The sequence below is a fragment of the Macrobrachium nipponense genome, chromosome 16 (assembly GCF_015104395.2).
Source record: "Macrobrachium nipponense isolate FS-2020 chromosome 16, ASM1510439v2, whole genome shotgun sequence".
NCBI classification, from domain to species: Eukaryota; Metazoa; Arthropoda; class Malacostraca; order Decapoda; family Palaemonidae; genus Macrobrachium; species Macrobrachium nipponense.
In genome coordinates, this window is record NC_087209.1 from 8,587,986 (window position 1) to 8,607,361 (window position 19,376).

Genomic DNA, 19,376 nt, shown 5'->3' on the forward strand with positions numbered 1-19,376 from the left:
TTACACTCTGCCACGAACAGAGTGCCATTTCATTTCAGTATATTTGAATATACTGGATTTAGTGTCGTCCGACGGGACACACCAGCACGCTACCAGTGCTGTTCAAGGAATGCCTCCTGAAGTGCCGCTGCACCTGTACAGACGTATCGGTAGTTATTTACCTGCGTGTCCTTCATTACAGAACGCCCATTTCATCAGTGTTTCCGTGCAAAAGGATCAGTGGTCCTTCAGAACACTCCACGAAGGAACGCCTCCTGAAGTGCGGCTATTCCAGCACTACAGTGCTGTCCAAGGAACGCCTCCATAAGTGCCATTGCACCTGTATCAGACATACAGGTAGCTCTTTACCTGCGTGCCCATCATTACGGAACACCCATTTCATCAGTGTTTCCATGCATAAGGATTCTTAGCCTTCCGGATCACTCGCCAAAGGAACACCTCCTGAAGTGCCGCTGCACCTGTACAGATGTACAGGTAGCTATTTACCTGAGTATCCGTCTTACGGAACGCTCATTTCATTAGTGTATCCGCTATTACGGATCACCCAACCAAGGAACGCCTCCATAAGTGCCGCTACATCAGCACTATAATAGTGCTGCCAAAGAACACCTCCAGAAGTGCCGTGCACCTGTATTGGACCTACAGGTTGCCCATTCCAACATATCCCCAAGTTAGGAACGTTCTTAAGTGTGACTTACACAGCACACTCCATAAGAATTTTTCAATTCATCAGAAGGTGCCATTCCCAAAGTGCCACAGAGCATCCAGCCTTTTCAGACATTCTTTCATTACCTCATTTGGAGAACCCATTTCTAAGAGAGTGCCATGTTACCAAGTAGGCACTCCCATTCCATCCAGTACTATTCCTGGCCATCATTTTTCAATTTATCCGAGCCTCTACTGCAGCCTAAGGGAAATGTCTTCCGCTGCTTCCAAGCCCCAGACCATGGGCTGGACCCCCGGTAAGAGGTGGTTGAGGAGGTTCTGCACCACTTGTTGTGTGCGTGGGCATGCTGTGGATTCCGACCAGTGCCCAAGTCGATCCCTACCTTGGGACGAGAGCTTCCAGGGTGAACTCCTCCAGGGCTACCATGTAGCCCTCCCTGAGGAACAGTCTCCTACCGGCTATCGGTGGGTACACGTCATGGCCGATGCCGAAGTCCAGGTCTCCCTCATTTCAAGAAAGGCATTGCCTAGGGGTGCCAAAATCCAGAAGGACGAAGAAATTCAGTTTGAATGGATTGATGGTCACCTTTATTCTGTTCCTTCGGTCCTTCTGAAGGTGGAAATGCCCTTATTGGACCAGGAGACCAGGGAAACCACATTGCGCCGCCTGGGCATAGTTGATAAATTTCATAAGTTCTATCAGGTGATATTGGGCCGAGATCTCCTCAAGCAGTATCTCCCCTGGACACAGATGTTGCTGACATCATTTCCATTCATAAGCCTGGCTCTGATCCAGTGTCAGAGCCAGAAGTTTCTTCCATATCGTCCCAGCCTCTTACCATTTCACCGCCTGCCGCCTCCATTTCGAAAGTGAGCCAACTAGTTAACCCTGGACTTGTTCCGGAGGGAAATTCAAGGGAGGATTCCTTAACCTCCCCACATCAAATCACTACCAGAGAGAACTCTTCACCTGTGCCAGAGCAAACTGCAAGCCTTGGTGACCCCACAGATTCGCAAGCTTTGGGGCCATCTCGGCCTTATCATCCAGTGCCATGGAAGAAGTTCTGGAACAAGTTCTGCCGAGACTGTGGCCGCAAGGGTCACATATCTGCCAACCACGGAGGGTGCGCAAATTACAATATTCCCGCCATCGCAATGGCTGTCACCAATTCTTCTTCACTAGGACCCCCAGCTAAGGGCCCTATTACCGTCACACCCCTCCAAAGTCATTATCTGCCAAGCCAAATCAGAGCCTTCGACGACTCTGACGCTCAAATCTCCCTGATATGGGAAGATCGAATCCCCCAAGGGGCTACCATAGATAGACGTCAATTACTCACGATTGAAGGTATCAACCACATCAAGTTGATCCTTCCCACAGCCCAATTGGGAGTCCCACGACCTCACCTTACCAAAGTTTGTGCCATTGCAGTTGCAAGCTAAATTCCAGGAGGTTACGACCTCTTCCTCTGGCAAGACTTGAAGTCTCCCTTGCATTTCAAAAAGCCTAGGGGTTCTAACCCCATGACAAATCACTCCAAAGCAAGGAGCCATCCAAGACCTACTTCCTCCAGGAAGTACAGCCACCAACAGTCTCCCCCACTACCAGGGAAGGAGATTGATCATTCACAGCTCCGTTGCAAAACCTGCAACGTAATAGAGCACTCCACAAATTGGCCTAGGTGCCCTAGCAAGCTACCAACAGCAGACGCTGTCCATTCTCCACAAGGCTTAGCCTTCCACCAGAGACAGGAACCTCTGTCTTCCGTCACCACAGGAATGCCGAGAGGTATTGCACCTCTGGCACCCATCCCAGTGCCACTTGGCAGCACTGAGCAGTGCCAAGCTCCATCCAGCCTGGACGTAGAGCTTCCACAAACCTTGACCTCTGCATTTGGCCCCGAGCTAGAGCCGGCGCCTAACCTAATCAAGGATCCTCCTACAGGAGATCCTCCAACAGACATGGAGCTTACCGCAGCCCATGGCCACTCTCAAGTCCATGATTCTTCTTCACCCTCACCTCTGTCCCCCGAGGATGAACCTCCGGCAGACCTCACCTTTACACCTTCCTCTGGACAACCAGGAACTGCCCAACCAGGAGTCAGCCTGGAGTCTTACCCTAACGACGGCTGTTGCAGCAGCCGAAGTGAGGGCCTCCCCTGCAGTAGGTTCCACCTCTATGACGGTTGCTGCAGATACCAAAGTAGGGTGCTCGCCTGTAGTCCCTAGGGCTACCGCTGCCTCTGCTCCTGACGGCGTTTCTGGCCTTACCCCAGAGTCGGTGCCTCCGTCTACTCCTAGGACTGGTGTAGCCAGACTCTGGAGGAATAAGAAGAAGAAGGGACGAAATTAACACACTAACCAAAGAGCCACATGCTCTCCTTGGGACCTGTGCCCTAGGTACAGTGTCACATTAATTTGCAGAGTGATCCTGGCACCTACCCAGAGATGGTAGCCAGCCTGATCTCTGCCAGTAAACTAACCCTCTAACCCCTAGAATTGGTAACATTAACCCTCACGTAAATGTCATAATTACCTCATTATATTTCCATCCTGGTACACTACTAATCACTCATCATCCTCACGCATCATTACCTCATCTTATGTATTTTAACAATTCAGGTCGATAAACCTCTGCTGTGCGTACCACACTCTGGAATGATTGCATCTCTAATTAATTATAATGAGTAGGTTAGGCTAATAATTTAGTACCAGGGCATTAGGGTAGTAGCAAGTAGAATTTTCAAAGTAACCTTACTTAGGGGTAGAGTAGACTGTTGTCACAGAAAACCAGTAGTTCTCACTTAGGCTAGACTACATTAATTCCGTAAGTTAGTACACTTAGCATCTCCACCTATAAGTTAGGTAGGCCATTGTAGTTAGCCGTATCGCTGCTCTAAAACCTCAATTAGAGTAGGAGAACCGGGTAGTCAAGACGATCAATTTGTTTAGCCAAGGCCTTCACGCCCGAAAGGGAGTGAATGCCTTCTTAACAGGGGGAGCTATTACGTTTATTGCCCCTCTCGTCTACCCAGAGCAGCCATTTTCTCTCTTAATCAGCTGATTTTGGGAGAGAACCATGAGGTAGGCCGAGGGAAAGGCATTTCCATTTAGGCTGAAGCTTAGGGTAAGACAGGCAAGTCACAGGATTAGCTAGGCCTCAATATGGGCTTTAGGAATTCCTACCATAAGACCTCTTTCCCTTCCAAATTCGCTGGCTGTGTTTTTCGCACTTTTTCAGAGAATGCCAGAGGCTGAGTGTAAAACCCAGATGATTCCAAAACATCTATTCTAGCCTCTTTCTCAGTCAAAGCTAGTAACTACAGCAAGGCAGATGTGCCTCCTCCTCTGACGGGAAGTCAGCCCTTTGTCCAATCACGCTGGTGGGACCATCTTCATATAGCACGACACATGTTCAAGCCTCAAGGATTTAAGGTATGTCTAGAAAGTGCAAAACTCCAACCAGCTCTTTTTCTCCAAGACGACTCTTGCTAATTTCATTTTCAAATTTCCTTTGTATCACTTTTACATCAAAATCCCTTTGTCCTCATCGGGCCATGTGCTTCCCCTTGTGTCTTGTTAAAGCTTAAGTCTTCATTGCATACTTCCATTAAACACTAGAGTTCCTTCCCCAGTGTGTTAGATAAAATTGAATAACTGTAACTTGTGCAAGAAATCTTTATTTTATGCTGTCTAATCTGGGAACTCTTCCAGATCCACACATGAGTCATGTGTCCAAGCCTCCTCGCAAGCAAGTGCTGCTTTAACGCAAGATAATATGAGTAATTTCACAAACCAGCATTTACGTTAATCTTATTTTAGCCATCTCTCCCCTTGTGAGAGATAAGAGTGGTCCACGTGTGGCCCAGTTGCTTTGCCTTTCAACTGTGTAGTAAATAAATGTAATGTAGATTAATCAGCTGGTTTTTAATGGCGACCGTTCCTAGAGTAAATACCCCAAATTAAGCCTTTGAGGTAAGTTATTCTGCATTTTTCCCTCTAATAATTTCCATTTACGTATTTTGGGTCACTACAAGGCCGGCTCATACGTATATATATAAATATATATATATATATATATATATATATATATATTATATATATATATATATATATGATATATATATATATCTATCTATCATATATATATATATATATATATATATATATATATAAGTCATATCACATTACCGTGATTCATACATATATCGAGCTACAATGTCCTTTAATATCTAATTCGCTCTACCTCGGAATTAATAAAATTCCCCTTCGGTTAACCATATATGAAAATATATTAATTCCGAGGTAGAGCGAATTAGATATTAAAGGACATTGTAGCTCGATATATATATAATATATCCTATATATATATATATATATTATAAAGATATAAATATATATATATATACATATATATAATATATATATATACATATATATATATATAGATATATATATATATATATATGTATATATATATATAAATATATATATATATAATATATATATATATATATATATATATATATATATATATATATATATATATATATAATCTATATATATACATATATATATATATCTATATATATATATATATATATATATATATATATTATATATATATATATATATATATATATCTATATATATATATATATATAAAATGCTTCTATATGAATCAGGTGATGTGATCAAATTCATTACATAACATGGCTATGTGTGACAAATGCACTACCCAGTTCACATGGTACAGGTAGGTTGATATCGATTCTAATTACAAATACCTGAGTTCGATAGTGATTTGTAGGTGGGAATCAGTATCAACTTATACCTCCCTTGATGGGGCGTGTGTTTTAAGGTGCATCACTGCAGTCCTAAGTTATCGTTCTGTGGTTCGAGACCATAGGACGGCGAACTTATTAGCAACTAAAAAGTTCCCTTCGGTTAACATACATGAAGATACATATTAATTCCGAGGATGTAAAAAGGACATTTGTACCTCAATGTTTATATATATATATATATATATATATATATATATATATATATATATATATATATATGTATGTATTATGTGTGTGGTGTGGTGTGTGTGTGCGTGTGTGTGTGGTGTGGTGTGTGTGTGCGTGTGTGTATGTATGCATGAACGCATGTGCACAATAAATTGAATCTAAATATTGTTTTATTTATTCAATTTTATAACATATACTATTATATTCATTCAATTTATATGTTATTTACTAAACCCATATTTATTGCAGGACTATACGTTTTCATGAACAAATCACAAGAAACTGGTATAATGGAAATAGTAAATAAAAATTACTACTTAAATATACAACCATTCATATTGCAGTGCTTGGCCAGAGAGCATAAATTTCATCGCATTTCTTCTTATATTTCCCAACACAGATCTTTCCCCACCCTCTCCTTTCCTCGGTGCTCCCTGGGTGAAAAGGGACTTCCCAGACTCGTGGACTCCCTCGCCGGATTCACCGTGAAAGAGTGGATCCAGTTACCAGAAGACATAAAACCAGAGGGTGAAGTCAGTGAGGAAATGTCTGCAAAAGCTCAGGAACTGACTCAGTGTGAACATGGTATCATGTGGTGAGTTTGTCATCAGAGTACGTCTATATTTTTTTTTCTTTTTGTAATTTATTTTATTCTTATACGTATATTTTTTGGGGAGAGGGGAAGGTTACTTCCTCTCATTTTATTTCACATGTTATTCCCTTCTGTGACTTCTTACAAATTAACACCAGATTCTTTGGAAACTTGAATTTCTTCAAGTCAGTGGGCCCTGTGGACTTGTTCCATATGAATATGGCTCATCGTCGGTATAATATTAATAATAATAATAATGTGTCATAAAAATCCACAATTAGTATATAGTAAAGTATATTACTATGTAAAATAAACAAACGTTTGAACACCATTCCTCACAAGTGTTAACATTAAAGGCTGGATCAGACATCAGCGAATCGAGCCCGTGACTGTCATAAAAGCCATATTACGACAGAATTACGAACAAATTATAATCAAGTCTCCTTGTTTCCTCACACCGCCCCGAGTGATTGCGATAAATAGCTGCTGCACTTAGTAGCTTGCAGTCAAGCCACAACTGTCAAAAGTCTCCATGCCATGCCGAACTGCACAAGACTGCGGATATACAAGAGTCTCTCAGTGCTCTTTCAATTCACGTAATGTGATTACGGCAGACATAATTAGCAATTTCGATGTACAGTGTTCATTACAAAGTACGCAGAGGGGGTGAGCAGTAGCCACATTGTGTCACGTGCATTTTCAACTACAAAAGGCAGCATCCCAGACACCAGGTCAACACTCTAGCTTGACCTTTGGTGACCATCAGTGCTTTCCTTTCTGTGTGCTTTTGCTGTGGCCTCTGTTTGACCATCATGCTCCAAAACGTTGTAAAGGTGGTGAGGAAGAAGGTGGTTTTGGAGCCAAGTACACTTTCAACAGCCGCCCCAGTAGTCGCCCCCACCCACAGTTCAGATGATGCCCGTCGGTTCTATTTCAGCGAAGATTCTTCATTTCCAGCGTCAATGGCCTCAACTGATGTTGAAGAGGAATGAGTCGCGGAAAAGCACTCCAAGTTGGATATCCTTAGCGACAACGAAGAGTCTACGACGGATGCCAAGAGAGTTGGCGAGGGATGTGAACAAGTCCATAGGAAGAAAACGTATGTGTCTTCCTGTCAGACTCCTAGGAGAGGATGTTGGGGAAATGGCTGCAGGAGCACCCCTTCCTCTACAACAGAGGCATAGTTGAATTCAAGGAAGTGGCGAAGAAGACATGCCTTCTGGAAGAAAAGCCCCAGTCCTTCAGACCACCCTTGACTGGAGCGCAGTTCGGCCTGTGGCTAAGTGCATGAAAACGAGGTATGGCCGGTTGATGAGGACCAAGAGTGGCCAGGAAGCAGTGGGGCCTCTAACGGACAAGGAAAAGTGGAGCCTGACAACATTCAGCTTCTTTGGAAACACATTGTCCGTTAGAAGCAACCAAAGACTCTTGGTTTGAAATGGGTAAGTTCTTCCCTGTATTTCTTTCATATGCTGTTTTTCCTGATTATTAATATCATATAAGATATTTTCATATCATGTATGCTGTTTCCAAATATATTGATAAAGTTCTGTTTTTGTTTCATTACAGTCCACTGCTGCTGCTGCCTGTGCCCTTCCTGATGCCCTTGGCATAGTCGATATTGATGTTTTGGGTGATGATGGGGCTGTAACCATCATCCCCACCACTGGGGTAAAAACTGACAAAATGGAAGAAGTTGCCCTTGACCAGGTAAATATTATTTTTGATATTATTTTATTATTTTCTATTCAAAACTTAAAAACTACAATACTTACATTATTTTGTTGAACTCAATAATTTGTTTGTCACAAATTTCAATTTTCCACAATACAAAATTAATACAAACCATATCATATAATTTACTGTTATTAAGGTCTTCTGGCTTTTACTTTTACATGGTAATATTACTTTGGTGTGATTACTTATATACATATACAGGCAGTCCCTGGTTATTGACAGGGGTTCTGTTCTTGGCAAAAACCGCCGTTAACCGAAATTTGGCGATTTATGGAGCTTATGGCACCGAGCTTCAGTTAATGACGTCTCTGTTAGTTATGTTATGGTAACATGACTATTATCGGCTCCTTATGGCACTGATAACCGAAGTGCGGCCTGTTATGGCGCCGTAAATCACCGATTGTATGGGGCTAAACAAGCGCCATAAGACCGGATTGCCATTAACTGAGTCTGCCAATAACTGGGGACTGACTGCCTTTATATATATATATATATATATATATATATATTATATATATATATATAGATATATATATATATATATTATATATATATATATATATATATATATATACATATATACATATATCTATACATATATATATATATATATATATATATATATATATATATATATATATATATATATATACATATATATATATATATATATTTCTTTAGGTGATTGCAGATGCTGAATCTGCCAGGCAGAAAACCATCAAACTGGTTAATGAAAAAGATAACAGAGAGTCTGTACCTTGAGAGGCTCCTGAAAGAGTCTGGTGAAATTAACCCATTCTTCAATTCTTCTTGTGAACAGAACTTGAGCTTTTGTTTTAGAAACTGAAGAAGGCATTGAAAGAAGGAGATTTGAAAGTTTCATTTAAGCTCTTCCCACATATGAAAGATCACGTTTCAGGTACTGCAGGAAGAATCTTCATCACCCAGACATGTCATGCCTCATCCTGCTGTTCCTTCGACATCTTCTGTGGTGCTTCAGCCCCAGCCTCAGCCTTCAACATCCTTCATGCCTCAGGTTGTGCCTTCAACATTCTTCACGTCTCAGGCTGTGCCTTTGACATCCTTCACGCCTCAGGCTGTGCCTTCAACATCCTTCACGCCTCAGCCTGTGCCTTTGAAAGTCTTGTTCAATCAAGAAACTTCCAAACCAGATCTATTTTTCCACCTGTTGCCATGCAAACAGCTCTATTTCAGGGAGAACGTCTGTCACCTTGGGCAAGTTTTCCTGGGTTGTCAACACCCATGCAAGTCCTGACACCGCCATCACCTCTCACAATACCTAATCTTAGCCAAATCGTGAATGAAAGTTCCCTGAAAAGCATGTTTCCCTGTACGACGAGTCCGGCTTCTTCGATTAATACGCCTTGTACTTCAAGTGTCATTACCACAACGGCTCCTAGTACAGATTTTGCTTTCCTGTTGTTTCTCCTTTTTGTTATTGTTTACACAATAACAAAAAGGAAACTTCTTGTAACAGTTTTCTCAAATAATGTTCCATGTGAATTCTTGTGACACCTTTAATTCTGCAACTATGCATTGAAATTATGATTAATTTTCTATCAAACTTTATTTTGATTGCCAGTTGTTTCCCTTTCTGTTATTGTTAACACAATAACAAAAAAGGAAACTTCTTGTGATGGTATGTGAATTCCTTTAGTATTTTCATATATTTTATAATGTAAAATCTCCTGCTAATATTAAATGTAAATATGTATATTTTTGTAATAGAATAAATATTGCTAAAAGTTTATCTGGTATATGTGTTGTTCTTCCGCTTTGGCGAAAGACTGTTTGTCTTTTCTTACGACTGTTGTTCGTAAGCATTACGAGTTCCTCTTTTCTTCTCTCCTACGTGATATCTTGGTAGAGTGATTCTTCTTAAAATAAAGGAGATGATTCAAACGGATAAGTTGATAACAGTACAACAACTTTATTTCTGTACTCCATTACAAGAGAGATAGTTCGGTCATGAGACCGTTCCGTTTGATCACTTGAAACGAACTGAATACTTAGAGCATCACGTCGATAGCGATACATTAGCTATCTCAGCGATTTACATAAAAATTGGATACGAAGTCCGCCGGCTCGGAAGTTACAAGTTTCTGGCGCAGGTTAACAGGTCAACCGCTTCCCATGGAAGGTGTTATGAAGAGTTAACAAATTAAGGAATCGATGATGTTTTCAAACAAACGTGAATCGATGATGTTTTCAAACAAACTTAAACCAGGCTACTGCAGGCATTGCACAGCGTGATCTAGATTTGTCTTAGTCACGTAGGACGCTCCTAATTCACCAATGACCCCTTAGGTCATGGATACTATTTACAGATATGTAATTATGTGTTTTCAAAACATGTATTCATTACATATGTACTAAACATTTTCCTAATCAAATACTAACTTAGTTTCTTTATGTCCAGATATTTCTGGTAATTCAAAACATCCTGATCATCCACCTTGTGCCTCGGTCAGCGCCTGGAATGGGAATGAGTGCCAAATTCCCACCTCCTGCTTATATATATATATATTATATATATATATATATATATATACATATATATATATATATATATATATATATATATTATATATATATATATATATATATATATATATATATATATAATCCAATGTGTTCACAATGCGCTTTATGTAATAAGTAAAGCGTAATACGTCTGACTGTGTATAAAAAATGTCGTAATTGCTTTACGTCTGATGCAATTGCCTTTGCATCAGTCGCCGTTCCCCACCGCCCCACCACAAAAAAAAACCATTAAAAGTGGGTGTGGCCTAGACCCTAGATCATCGAGACATATGTGTATAAGTATGTACGTCATGAATCTCAGCTCGATGTACGTAATGCTGTCGTAATTGTACATTGCGTACGTTGTACTATTGTCATAATAAGCTGATTTTCTTTTTTTGTAGCCCGAGGCCCACGACTGACGCAAAACCAAGCCACTACGACGGTACCGGGCTCGAATCACCGATGTCTGATCCAGCCTTACACTGATGAGGAACACCTGAACGAAAGTCTTTGTTTATTTACATAGTACTGCGGATTTTTTATGACACATTGTTCTTCACGAGATTGTGAATTTTTTTAGCAATAATGATAATAATACAATCTCATATCGTTAGCTCACACGAATACATTTGCATTTAATTTTTTTACCAACGATTACATTGCATTTTCTATTTACTTAATTTCATCTCCTTTTACCATATTCATCAAATATGATGGCTCATATTATTGAATAGAATTGTTGAATTACAGGAAACATATGATACTTCATTCACATATTGGCCAAATTCTTTTGTAGCATAGCATAATAATGTCTGTTTTCTAATAACTGATACCTTTCTATATTTCTCTTGACCTTCTGTTACTTCTCTCGAACGAACACCATATTCTTTGGCAGCTTCTTGAATTTCAAGTCAATGGCCCATTTTGCGGACTTGTTCCACATGGATAGGGTTCATCTTCTGAATACTACTAATAATACTTATGTTCATATTTGTTTCACCCCTACAGCGCCGATATCTCCAAAGTCATTGTTTGTTATTGGCATTATTTTCTTTGTTTCTTTATTATTTCCATTTCATCATTTACTGTATTCTTCATTCCTCAGAGGCAAGAGTTGCAGCTTGGTTAATAATAATAATAATAATAATAATAATAATAAAATTCAATGCTTGTATAGGATAGAAATATTTGTATCTTAAAATATTATAATTTATGGCTATAATTGTGGATTTTTTAATAATAATAATTTACTGGTTTGCTCTTTTTTACCGTAAATGAATTGCCCCATTATATCTTGCACCTCCATAACTTTTTTTTTTTTTTTTTTTTTTTTTTTTTTTTTTTTGTAGATCTGTTCAGTCATTCCAAAAGCTGGTAAGGGAGTCTTTTCCCCACTGAATTCATCTTTTACTTATTGGTAGGGTTTCAGAAACAGACATGTTTCAGTCTTCAGAAAACCCTCCAGGACGAGAAGAGGTTCCAGGTGCAGACATGTTCAGATTTTAGTAAAACCTCCAAGACAGGAAGAGGTTCCAGGAGGAGAACTTCGAAGAGTGTCTACCTGCTACAAATGTTCAACCTAGTGTATTATCTACAATTTTCAACTTTTTTGTATTGCTACAGGATATAATTTTTCTATGAAATAGGACTTAGTTTATTCACTTTTTTCAGCACAAGTATATGGATCTCCACCAATTCTACATCAAAATTACCCTTATCTTTGCTCACTGTTGTCAAATATTAATCAGTCCTGGCACGTACATATTGTGAAAAATGCGTGACCCTGCAAAATCAATAAAAATCCTGATGTAATATGTAACTAAAATTCAGCATTGTGATTCACGAAGATTTTGACAGGAAGCACCAGCGTTCAATGTTCTTATGTTATTTGGAGAATAAACTGATACGACTTTAAACTGTAGAATAATTATACAGTAGCACCTCAGCTTAACAGATTCTTTGAATTTACACTTGACATTCGGTGTCAGAATTCCACGGGAAGAAAGAAGCATTCGTAATGTGGCAATGTGGTAACTCATATGTACAGAAGTCCACATAGTTGATGTTCATTAAACATCCTCCCTTGAAGAATCTGTTAAGAAAATGTTTAGCATCTTATCTCCAGAAGAAATCTAACTTCTATTTTTTATTTTCTTTTTTTGGGGGGGGGCAGGGGACAATTCTTAAGTAACAGAGTAACAATGCTTTCTAAGTAACAGTTTTCCAAGTAAAGTTTTCTAATTAACATAGTTTTCCAAATAACATAGCTTTACAAGTAACAAAGCCTTCCAAGTAACAAATCTAAGTATCAAAGTTTTTCAAGTAACAAAGTTTGTCAAATTATGAAGTTTTCCAAGCAACAAAGCTTTCAAAGTAACAAAGCTTTTCATGTATATATATATATATATATATATATATATATATATATATATATAAGTCTATCACATTACCGTGATTCATATACATATATCGAACTACAAATGTCCTTTAATATCTAATTCGCTCTACCTCGGAATTAATATATTTTCATATATGCTTAACCGAGGGGAATTTATTAAGCGATAATAGAATTGTCGCTTAATAAATTCCCCCTCGGTTAAGCATATATGAAAATATATTAATTCCGAGGTAGAGAACGAATTAGATATTAAAGGACATTTGTAGTTTGATATATATATATATATATATATATATATATGATATATATATATATATATATATATATATATATATTTATATATACATACAGTAAACCCCATTATTCGCGCTCTCACAATTCACAGATTTTTCTGGGGGAGCCTACCTATAAATTATTTGCAAAAAATTCAGAAATTTTACGTTGTGTCATATATTTTAAAGTATTGTAATGTTTTTAGATATAGTCAATCAGTATAGTTCTTACTGTTTCTCTTTTTTGTATCATTTTATAGATATGTGACCCTGATGATGGGAAAAGCAATGTATTCCCGAAAGCTCGGCTGTGCCCTAGTTTTATTTTAAGGAAATAATAATGTCTGGAATAATACCACGTCTTCTGGTTATCCTGTTCCTGATTAAATTGAAGTTTTCTATAAACGACAACATACCCAGTTGTTTACGCCACAAATATGATGGATCCATTCTACGCACCTATCGAAAACTCGAATCCTCCTCTCGAAGATGGAAAAAGGCACAAATGGACCATGAATTTCTACTGTACTGTTTCCAATTTTGTGAGATTCAAGCTCTACCGGTCGTCACTGTATAATTTTGACTTCTACCATAGTGCTACACGTTCTCTTAGAAATTGCCTCCAAAGTGAAATCTATAAGGAAATTGTCGTCAATAGTGAAATCCCTTTCTTCTTCAATGTATGGAACACTTTTCGCTTCTCGATGGATGATACGTCGTTAAGAGTCTGCTGAACAGAACCATTACTAGACATGTAACCACTACCACTAAAGAACATAAGCGTAAATTACTTAAACTCGGTATTCACCAACTTAAGTTCATTGACCCAAATAGTGTCATTTTTAATTTCTCTTGTTATACTCTATCTAAAAAAGAGGAGTCTCTTTTAGCATTAGGCTTGGATTTTTGTTTACCCAATTTTAAAACCAAATATTGTGAATTTTTCCTCGCGTTTGAATTGTTTTTCCATAATGTTCGGTTGTTAGCTTCTCATATTAATCTTGAAACAGCACGCCAGTCCATACAGACCTTGGCTCATGAAACTTTCTCCAGTCTAAAAACTAGAAATTGGTTTCCGTTTTTCAAGTATGATGATTTTCAAATTTTGAAGAAACTTGCTAATAGAAATGACCTCATAATTTGCCGACCAGATAAAGGTAAAGATGTAGTGATACTGAACCGCAATGATGAAATGATTAAATTGAAAAAATTAGTAGTGTTTTGTCCGACTCCAGTAAATTCGTTGAAGTAGGTCTTCCTGAATTTAGTACCATTTTCGAAATTGAAGATAAAATAAACCGTACTCTGAAACAGCTTAAAGATGACGCTGCTATTTCTGAAAGCACCTATAATTCTCTTTACAGTTCAGGATCTTCTTTTGCCACATTGTATGGACTCCCTAAAGTTCACAAGAATGACATTCCCCTTTGATCAATTCTTGCTGCTTATAATTCACCTAATTTCGAAATAGCCCAGTACCTTGTTCCCCTCCTCAACCATATCACGAGTAACCGTTTCACACTGCAAAATTCTTCTTCTTTTGTCTCTGACATTCTTGAGCAAAATTCACATACATTTATGGTTAGTTTCGATGTCCAGTCCCTATTTACCAATGTCCCCGTTTTCGAAACCTTTGATATTATCCTTGGAAAATTATTCCCTACCCCGAATACGGTCTACCACAGTTTTACCAGAAATAATTTCAAAAAACTCTTGGAACTCTCAGTCATTGATACTTTATTTTTAAAGGGAAAGTTTATAAGCATGGCATGGCCATGGGCTCCCCTTTAGGACCTTCTTTCGCTAATATTTTTGTGTCATTTAGAGGAACAGTTCTTTAATCAGTGCCCAGATAATTTTAGACCCAGATTTTATAAACGATATGTAGATGATACGTTTTTACTTTTCACCGAGGAACGTCATGCCCAGTTGTTTTTAGATTTTGGAAACTTTTCATTCTAATATTACTTTTACCATGGAAAAAGAATGTAATGGCCGCATTTCCTTTTTAGATATTTTGGTCTCTCGCTCTGAATGATATTTTATGACTGGCATTTTCAGGAAGAAAACTTTTACCGGCCTTGGGCTAAACTTTTTTAGGCACTGTCCCCTTGCTTTCAAGGTTAATTCATGTAAAACTCTCATTCATCGAGCCTTTTCCCTTTGCTCCAACTGGAATAACTTTCACCAGGAAGTTAGGTTTTTAGAGACATTTTAAGAACAATTGTTATCCCCTGAACATGTTCAATAAAATCCTTAAAGATTTTTTAGACTATTTTTAATCCCAAAACTGTAGTCTACACCGTTCCCAAGAAGATAGTATATGTTCCACTACCATTCACTAATAATTCTGGCCCACTAAAACGTAAATTATTGTCACTCTTGAGCCATCTATACCCTTATGTTGAGTTCAGATTTATTTTTAATAACCCGCTTACAATTGGAAGACTCTTTCTCTATAAAGATGCCCTCCCGGAGTTGATGCGTACCTGCACTGTTTATAAGTTTAATTGCCCAAAATGTACTTTTGGGACTCATAGGGGTGTTAGCCATCGTACAGGCTTACCTTTAAGCAACAAAGAAAATAGTGCAATTAGACGTCGTGCCATATCCTGTCACCATCACATACAGTACAACTATTCTGAAATACTCGGACAAACAAAAAACAGCCATTCACTTCCATTTTTAGAGTCCCTTCATATTAAACAACAATCTCCAACACTCAATAACCAAACCACCTCTGTTCCCTTGTTCATTGCATAATGCTTGTTCTCTCTCTCTCTCTCTCTCTCTCACTTCTGCCCATTTCATTCGCAGTTTTCTAACTCGCCCAGTTGTCATTTAACTACGACATGAACAGTAGGGTCTCCAATATTTTGCACTACAGTATCATTACTTTATTTTTTTTACTCTGAATATTCATGTTTTTATTTTTCACTCTCAGTATATTTCTGCATTTTATGTGACCTCTTATAACTTGTCATTGATCTTTTATTTGCAGTTAACTTAGTTTTTATGTTCCTTTTTTACTTTCTGTTGTGTATTTTATGTTCCTTTTTTACTTTGTTTTATGTATTTTAAAGTTTTGTAATGTTTTTAGACATAGTCAATCAATATAGATCTTACTGTTTCTCTTTTTTGTATCATTTTAAAGATAAGTGACCCTGATGATGGGAAAAGCAATGTATTCCCGAAAGCTCGGCTGTGCCCTTGTTTTATTTTAAGGAAATAGTAATGTCTGGGATATTACCACGTCTTCTGGCTATCCTGTTCCTCCTTATATATATATATATATATATATATATATATATATATATATATATATATATATATATATATGTTAACGGGATATTCATCTCGTTATTTATTTGTTAAACGTGGAATCCCCATGCAAAGATCTCAAGTAAGGGTGTAATTCCCCTAGCATACACTAGTATTGCCAAACCCACAGTATACACCACCATTGCCACACCCAAAATCAACACCAGATGCAACACCAATCATCGGTATTTTAAAGTAATCCCTCAAACACAATAAAAAAAATAATAATAATAATCTGTGTGTCCCCATTATATTTGTGTCTTCCAAAGAATAAGGAAAACATACACCACATCTCATGCATTTCATTTACTTTTCTCTTCATTCAAGAGAAAGAAAAATCTCTTTTCATTTCCATTTCTCTTCATCCAAGAGAAAGAAAATCTCTTTTCTAAAAAAAACCTACGGGCATTTCACGTCATCAGCTAATCAATCAGCTGATGTCTTGGCATTGGAAAATCATTTTCAAGGGCAAATTTGTCTCTCAACACCCCGACAAAGAAAAAAAAAGGAAGGAGTTCACCCCCACTGAGAGAAAAAAAGAGTTTCACCCTCCACTGAGCGATAGACCACCCCCCATGTCAAGCGATACCCCCGAGGCAGACCACCAGTAGTAGTAGCAGTACCCTCCCATGCAACGCCCCTGAGATAGGCCAGTAGTCCCCTTGCAACACCTCTCTGCGCTGGTTAGCAGAAATTTGCTGAGCCCGTAAAAATGAGTGGCCGCTCTTTGTCTCCAAGAAAATGCAATACAAGCACAGTTCGCATGCATGAAAAATACTTTATACACCCTTATATGTTAAACAAAGATGAATGTGTATTCTAAACACGCGCCAATAAAGAAAACACATCACTTTCTGCTACTATGGGGAAAAGAAATGTGGTATTTTAAACTAGTCCCATAACACTGAGTGATTCAAAAACCCTCCCCAAGATCCCAAAATTATCTTTAACACTCACCACTTCATAATGAGAACAAAAAACTCGGAATTTGCGCAGGACACTCTAATAACACACGCGGATCGTCTCTGGGATCACACTCACAAACATCTCAATACTAACTGAGTGTTCCCCGCTCCTTGAGGCATCTCGCTCTGGGCGAATTTTGCTGACCCAAGTTCAATTGTCTTCGCTCAGTACTACAGTAAACGGACAGATATTTTCTCATTTTCTCTCACTTCATAACTGAAATCTAACAATTTAATAACTTTCCACAATCCCACAAAGGCTTTGTCATTCGAAAACTATCGCTAAGCCAACAAAACTGTGACATAATCATAACCCCTCTTTGTTTAACTGGTCACCTGTCTCTTCATTAGCGTACCTAGGCATAAAAAAAAAAACTCTTATACCGCTTGCCACCACCTGTTAACAGGATATTCATCTCGTTATTTATTTGGTAAATGTGGAACTCCGAGAGTCAGGCAAACCGACACACAATCTCTCTCTCTCTCTCCAACCGACCAACGGCTCGCGACCTCTCTCTCTCTCTCTCTCTCTCTCTCTCTCTCTCTCTCTCTCTCTCTCTCTCGGCAACTCCTCTCTTCTCGCAATCTCTCTCTCTCTCTCTCTCCACCTCTTTCTCTCTATTCTAACAGGTAATCAAAATGAGAGTCAAGTCATATAAAAAATAACGATTTATTTAACAATGGAAAGATAATAAATCAAGTCTAAATCAAGTCTCACAGGCTAACTTAACTCAGTTACCCCCCCAACATTAAAATGTCTAAAACAGTAATTTGTCACACCAATTGTCTCTCCCATCTAGGACTCTCTGTCCCCCTAAGACTCTAGGTCCCCCTTTGCCAGAACCGTCTGTTTCAAAGACACGAGAAAGACACTCGTTAGCACACATAAGTTTAAAGACAAAGTTAAAAATTAAACATTCTTACAATATGTAACAAGCCATTCCTTTTTTGGCTAAAGTAATTCAACACTCACCCATTGCAGCTGGAATATCTCACTCACTGTTCAAAAAACACTTTGGCATCCGCCATCGTGGCTTTGCCTTCCTCCCACGAATCTTTGTGCAAGTCTTCCCTTAGACTTGGCTAGTGATACATTATCAAAGGAAGAGGTGCACACGCACATATGAATGCACACTTTGTTAACGCCTCATATTACTGGCTACAACCAGTTTCCCAAAGGCACTTTGAAAAAGACCCATGAACTGCCGAACTACAGGACAAACGTTGACCCATCTAACTATGCAGTTTCATATCACGCCACCCAGAAATCATTTATCAGCTTTTCTCGGGTCGTTGCTTCGGCTCTAATCTCTATGCATTCCAAAAAGGTCACAGCGCATCACATTATGCTATTAAATATATCATTGATCATAATCCCTACCACACAAACACACACACATACACACATACACACACACACACACACACACATATATATATATATATATATATATATATATCTAATAAAAGGAGCCCATAAAAAACACCAAAATATAGAGAAAAAAGTACTATATTTCAGAGACTGCTGTCTCCCTCTTCAGGTAGATGAATGAGAAAAGTTTACAGAAAAGGTGGGGGTATTTATACCAAGAGGTCCATCCACAAACAAGCCAATTTAAGTCACCCCCGCTGATAATCTTCCTTTAATCTTCTTAAGGGTTGGTTGAATGAAGAGGTTGTCGATCGTGTCCGAAATCCATGCTCCTTTTGAGATGTTCATTACCTGCCTCTCTTTTATTAAGGCCGATTCCATCATTTGACTCTTGTACCGGCAGTTGCTGCTATAAATTACACGTGACAAATTCCGTTTATTCTATGGTTATGTTCATTTATATGGTTGAAAATAGCAGAGTTCTGTTGTCC

At 38.4% G+C, this 19,376-nt stretch overlaps 1 protein-coding gene across 10 annotated transcripts in view; it reads left to right on the plus strand.

Annotated features, from left to right (window-relative positions):
• The window catches only part of LOC135195571 (uncharacterized), a 37,103-nt gene extending 20,744 nt beyond the window's left edge, over window positions 1–16,359 (plus strand). For 2 of the 10 annotated variants that reach the window (XM_064221863.1, XM_064221864.1), the window contains exons 5-6: window positions 6,082–6,276; window positions 11,979–12,994. In XM_064221863.1, coding sequence (XP_064077933.1) covers window positions 6,082–6,276; window positions 11,979–12,063 — 280 coding nt within the window. In that variant the 3' untranslated portion in view covers window positions 12,064–12,994. The other 8 variants (XR_010310171.1, XR_010310170.1, XR_010310172.1 and 5 more) reach the window with 8 other exon arrangements.
• Window positions 16,360–19,376: the final 3,017 nt, after the last annotated feature.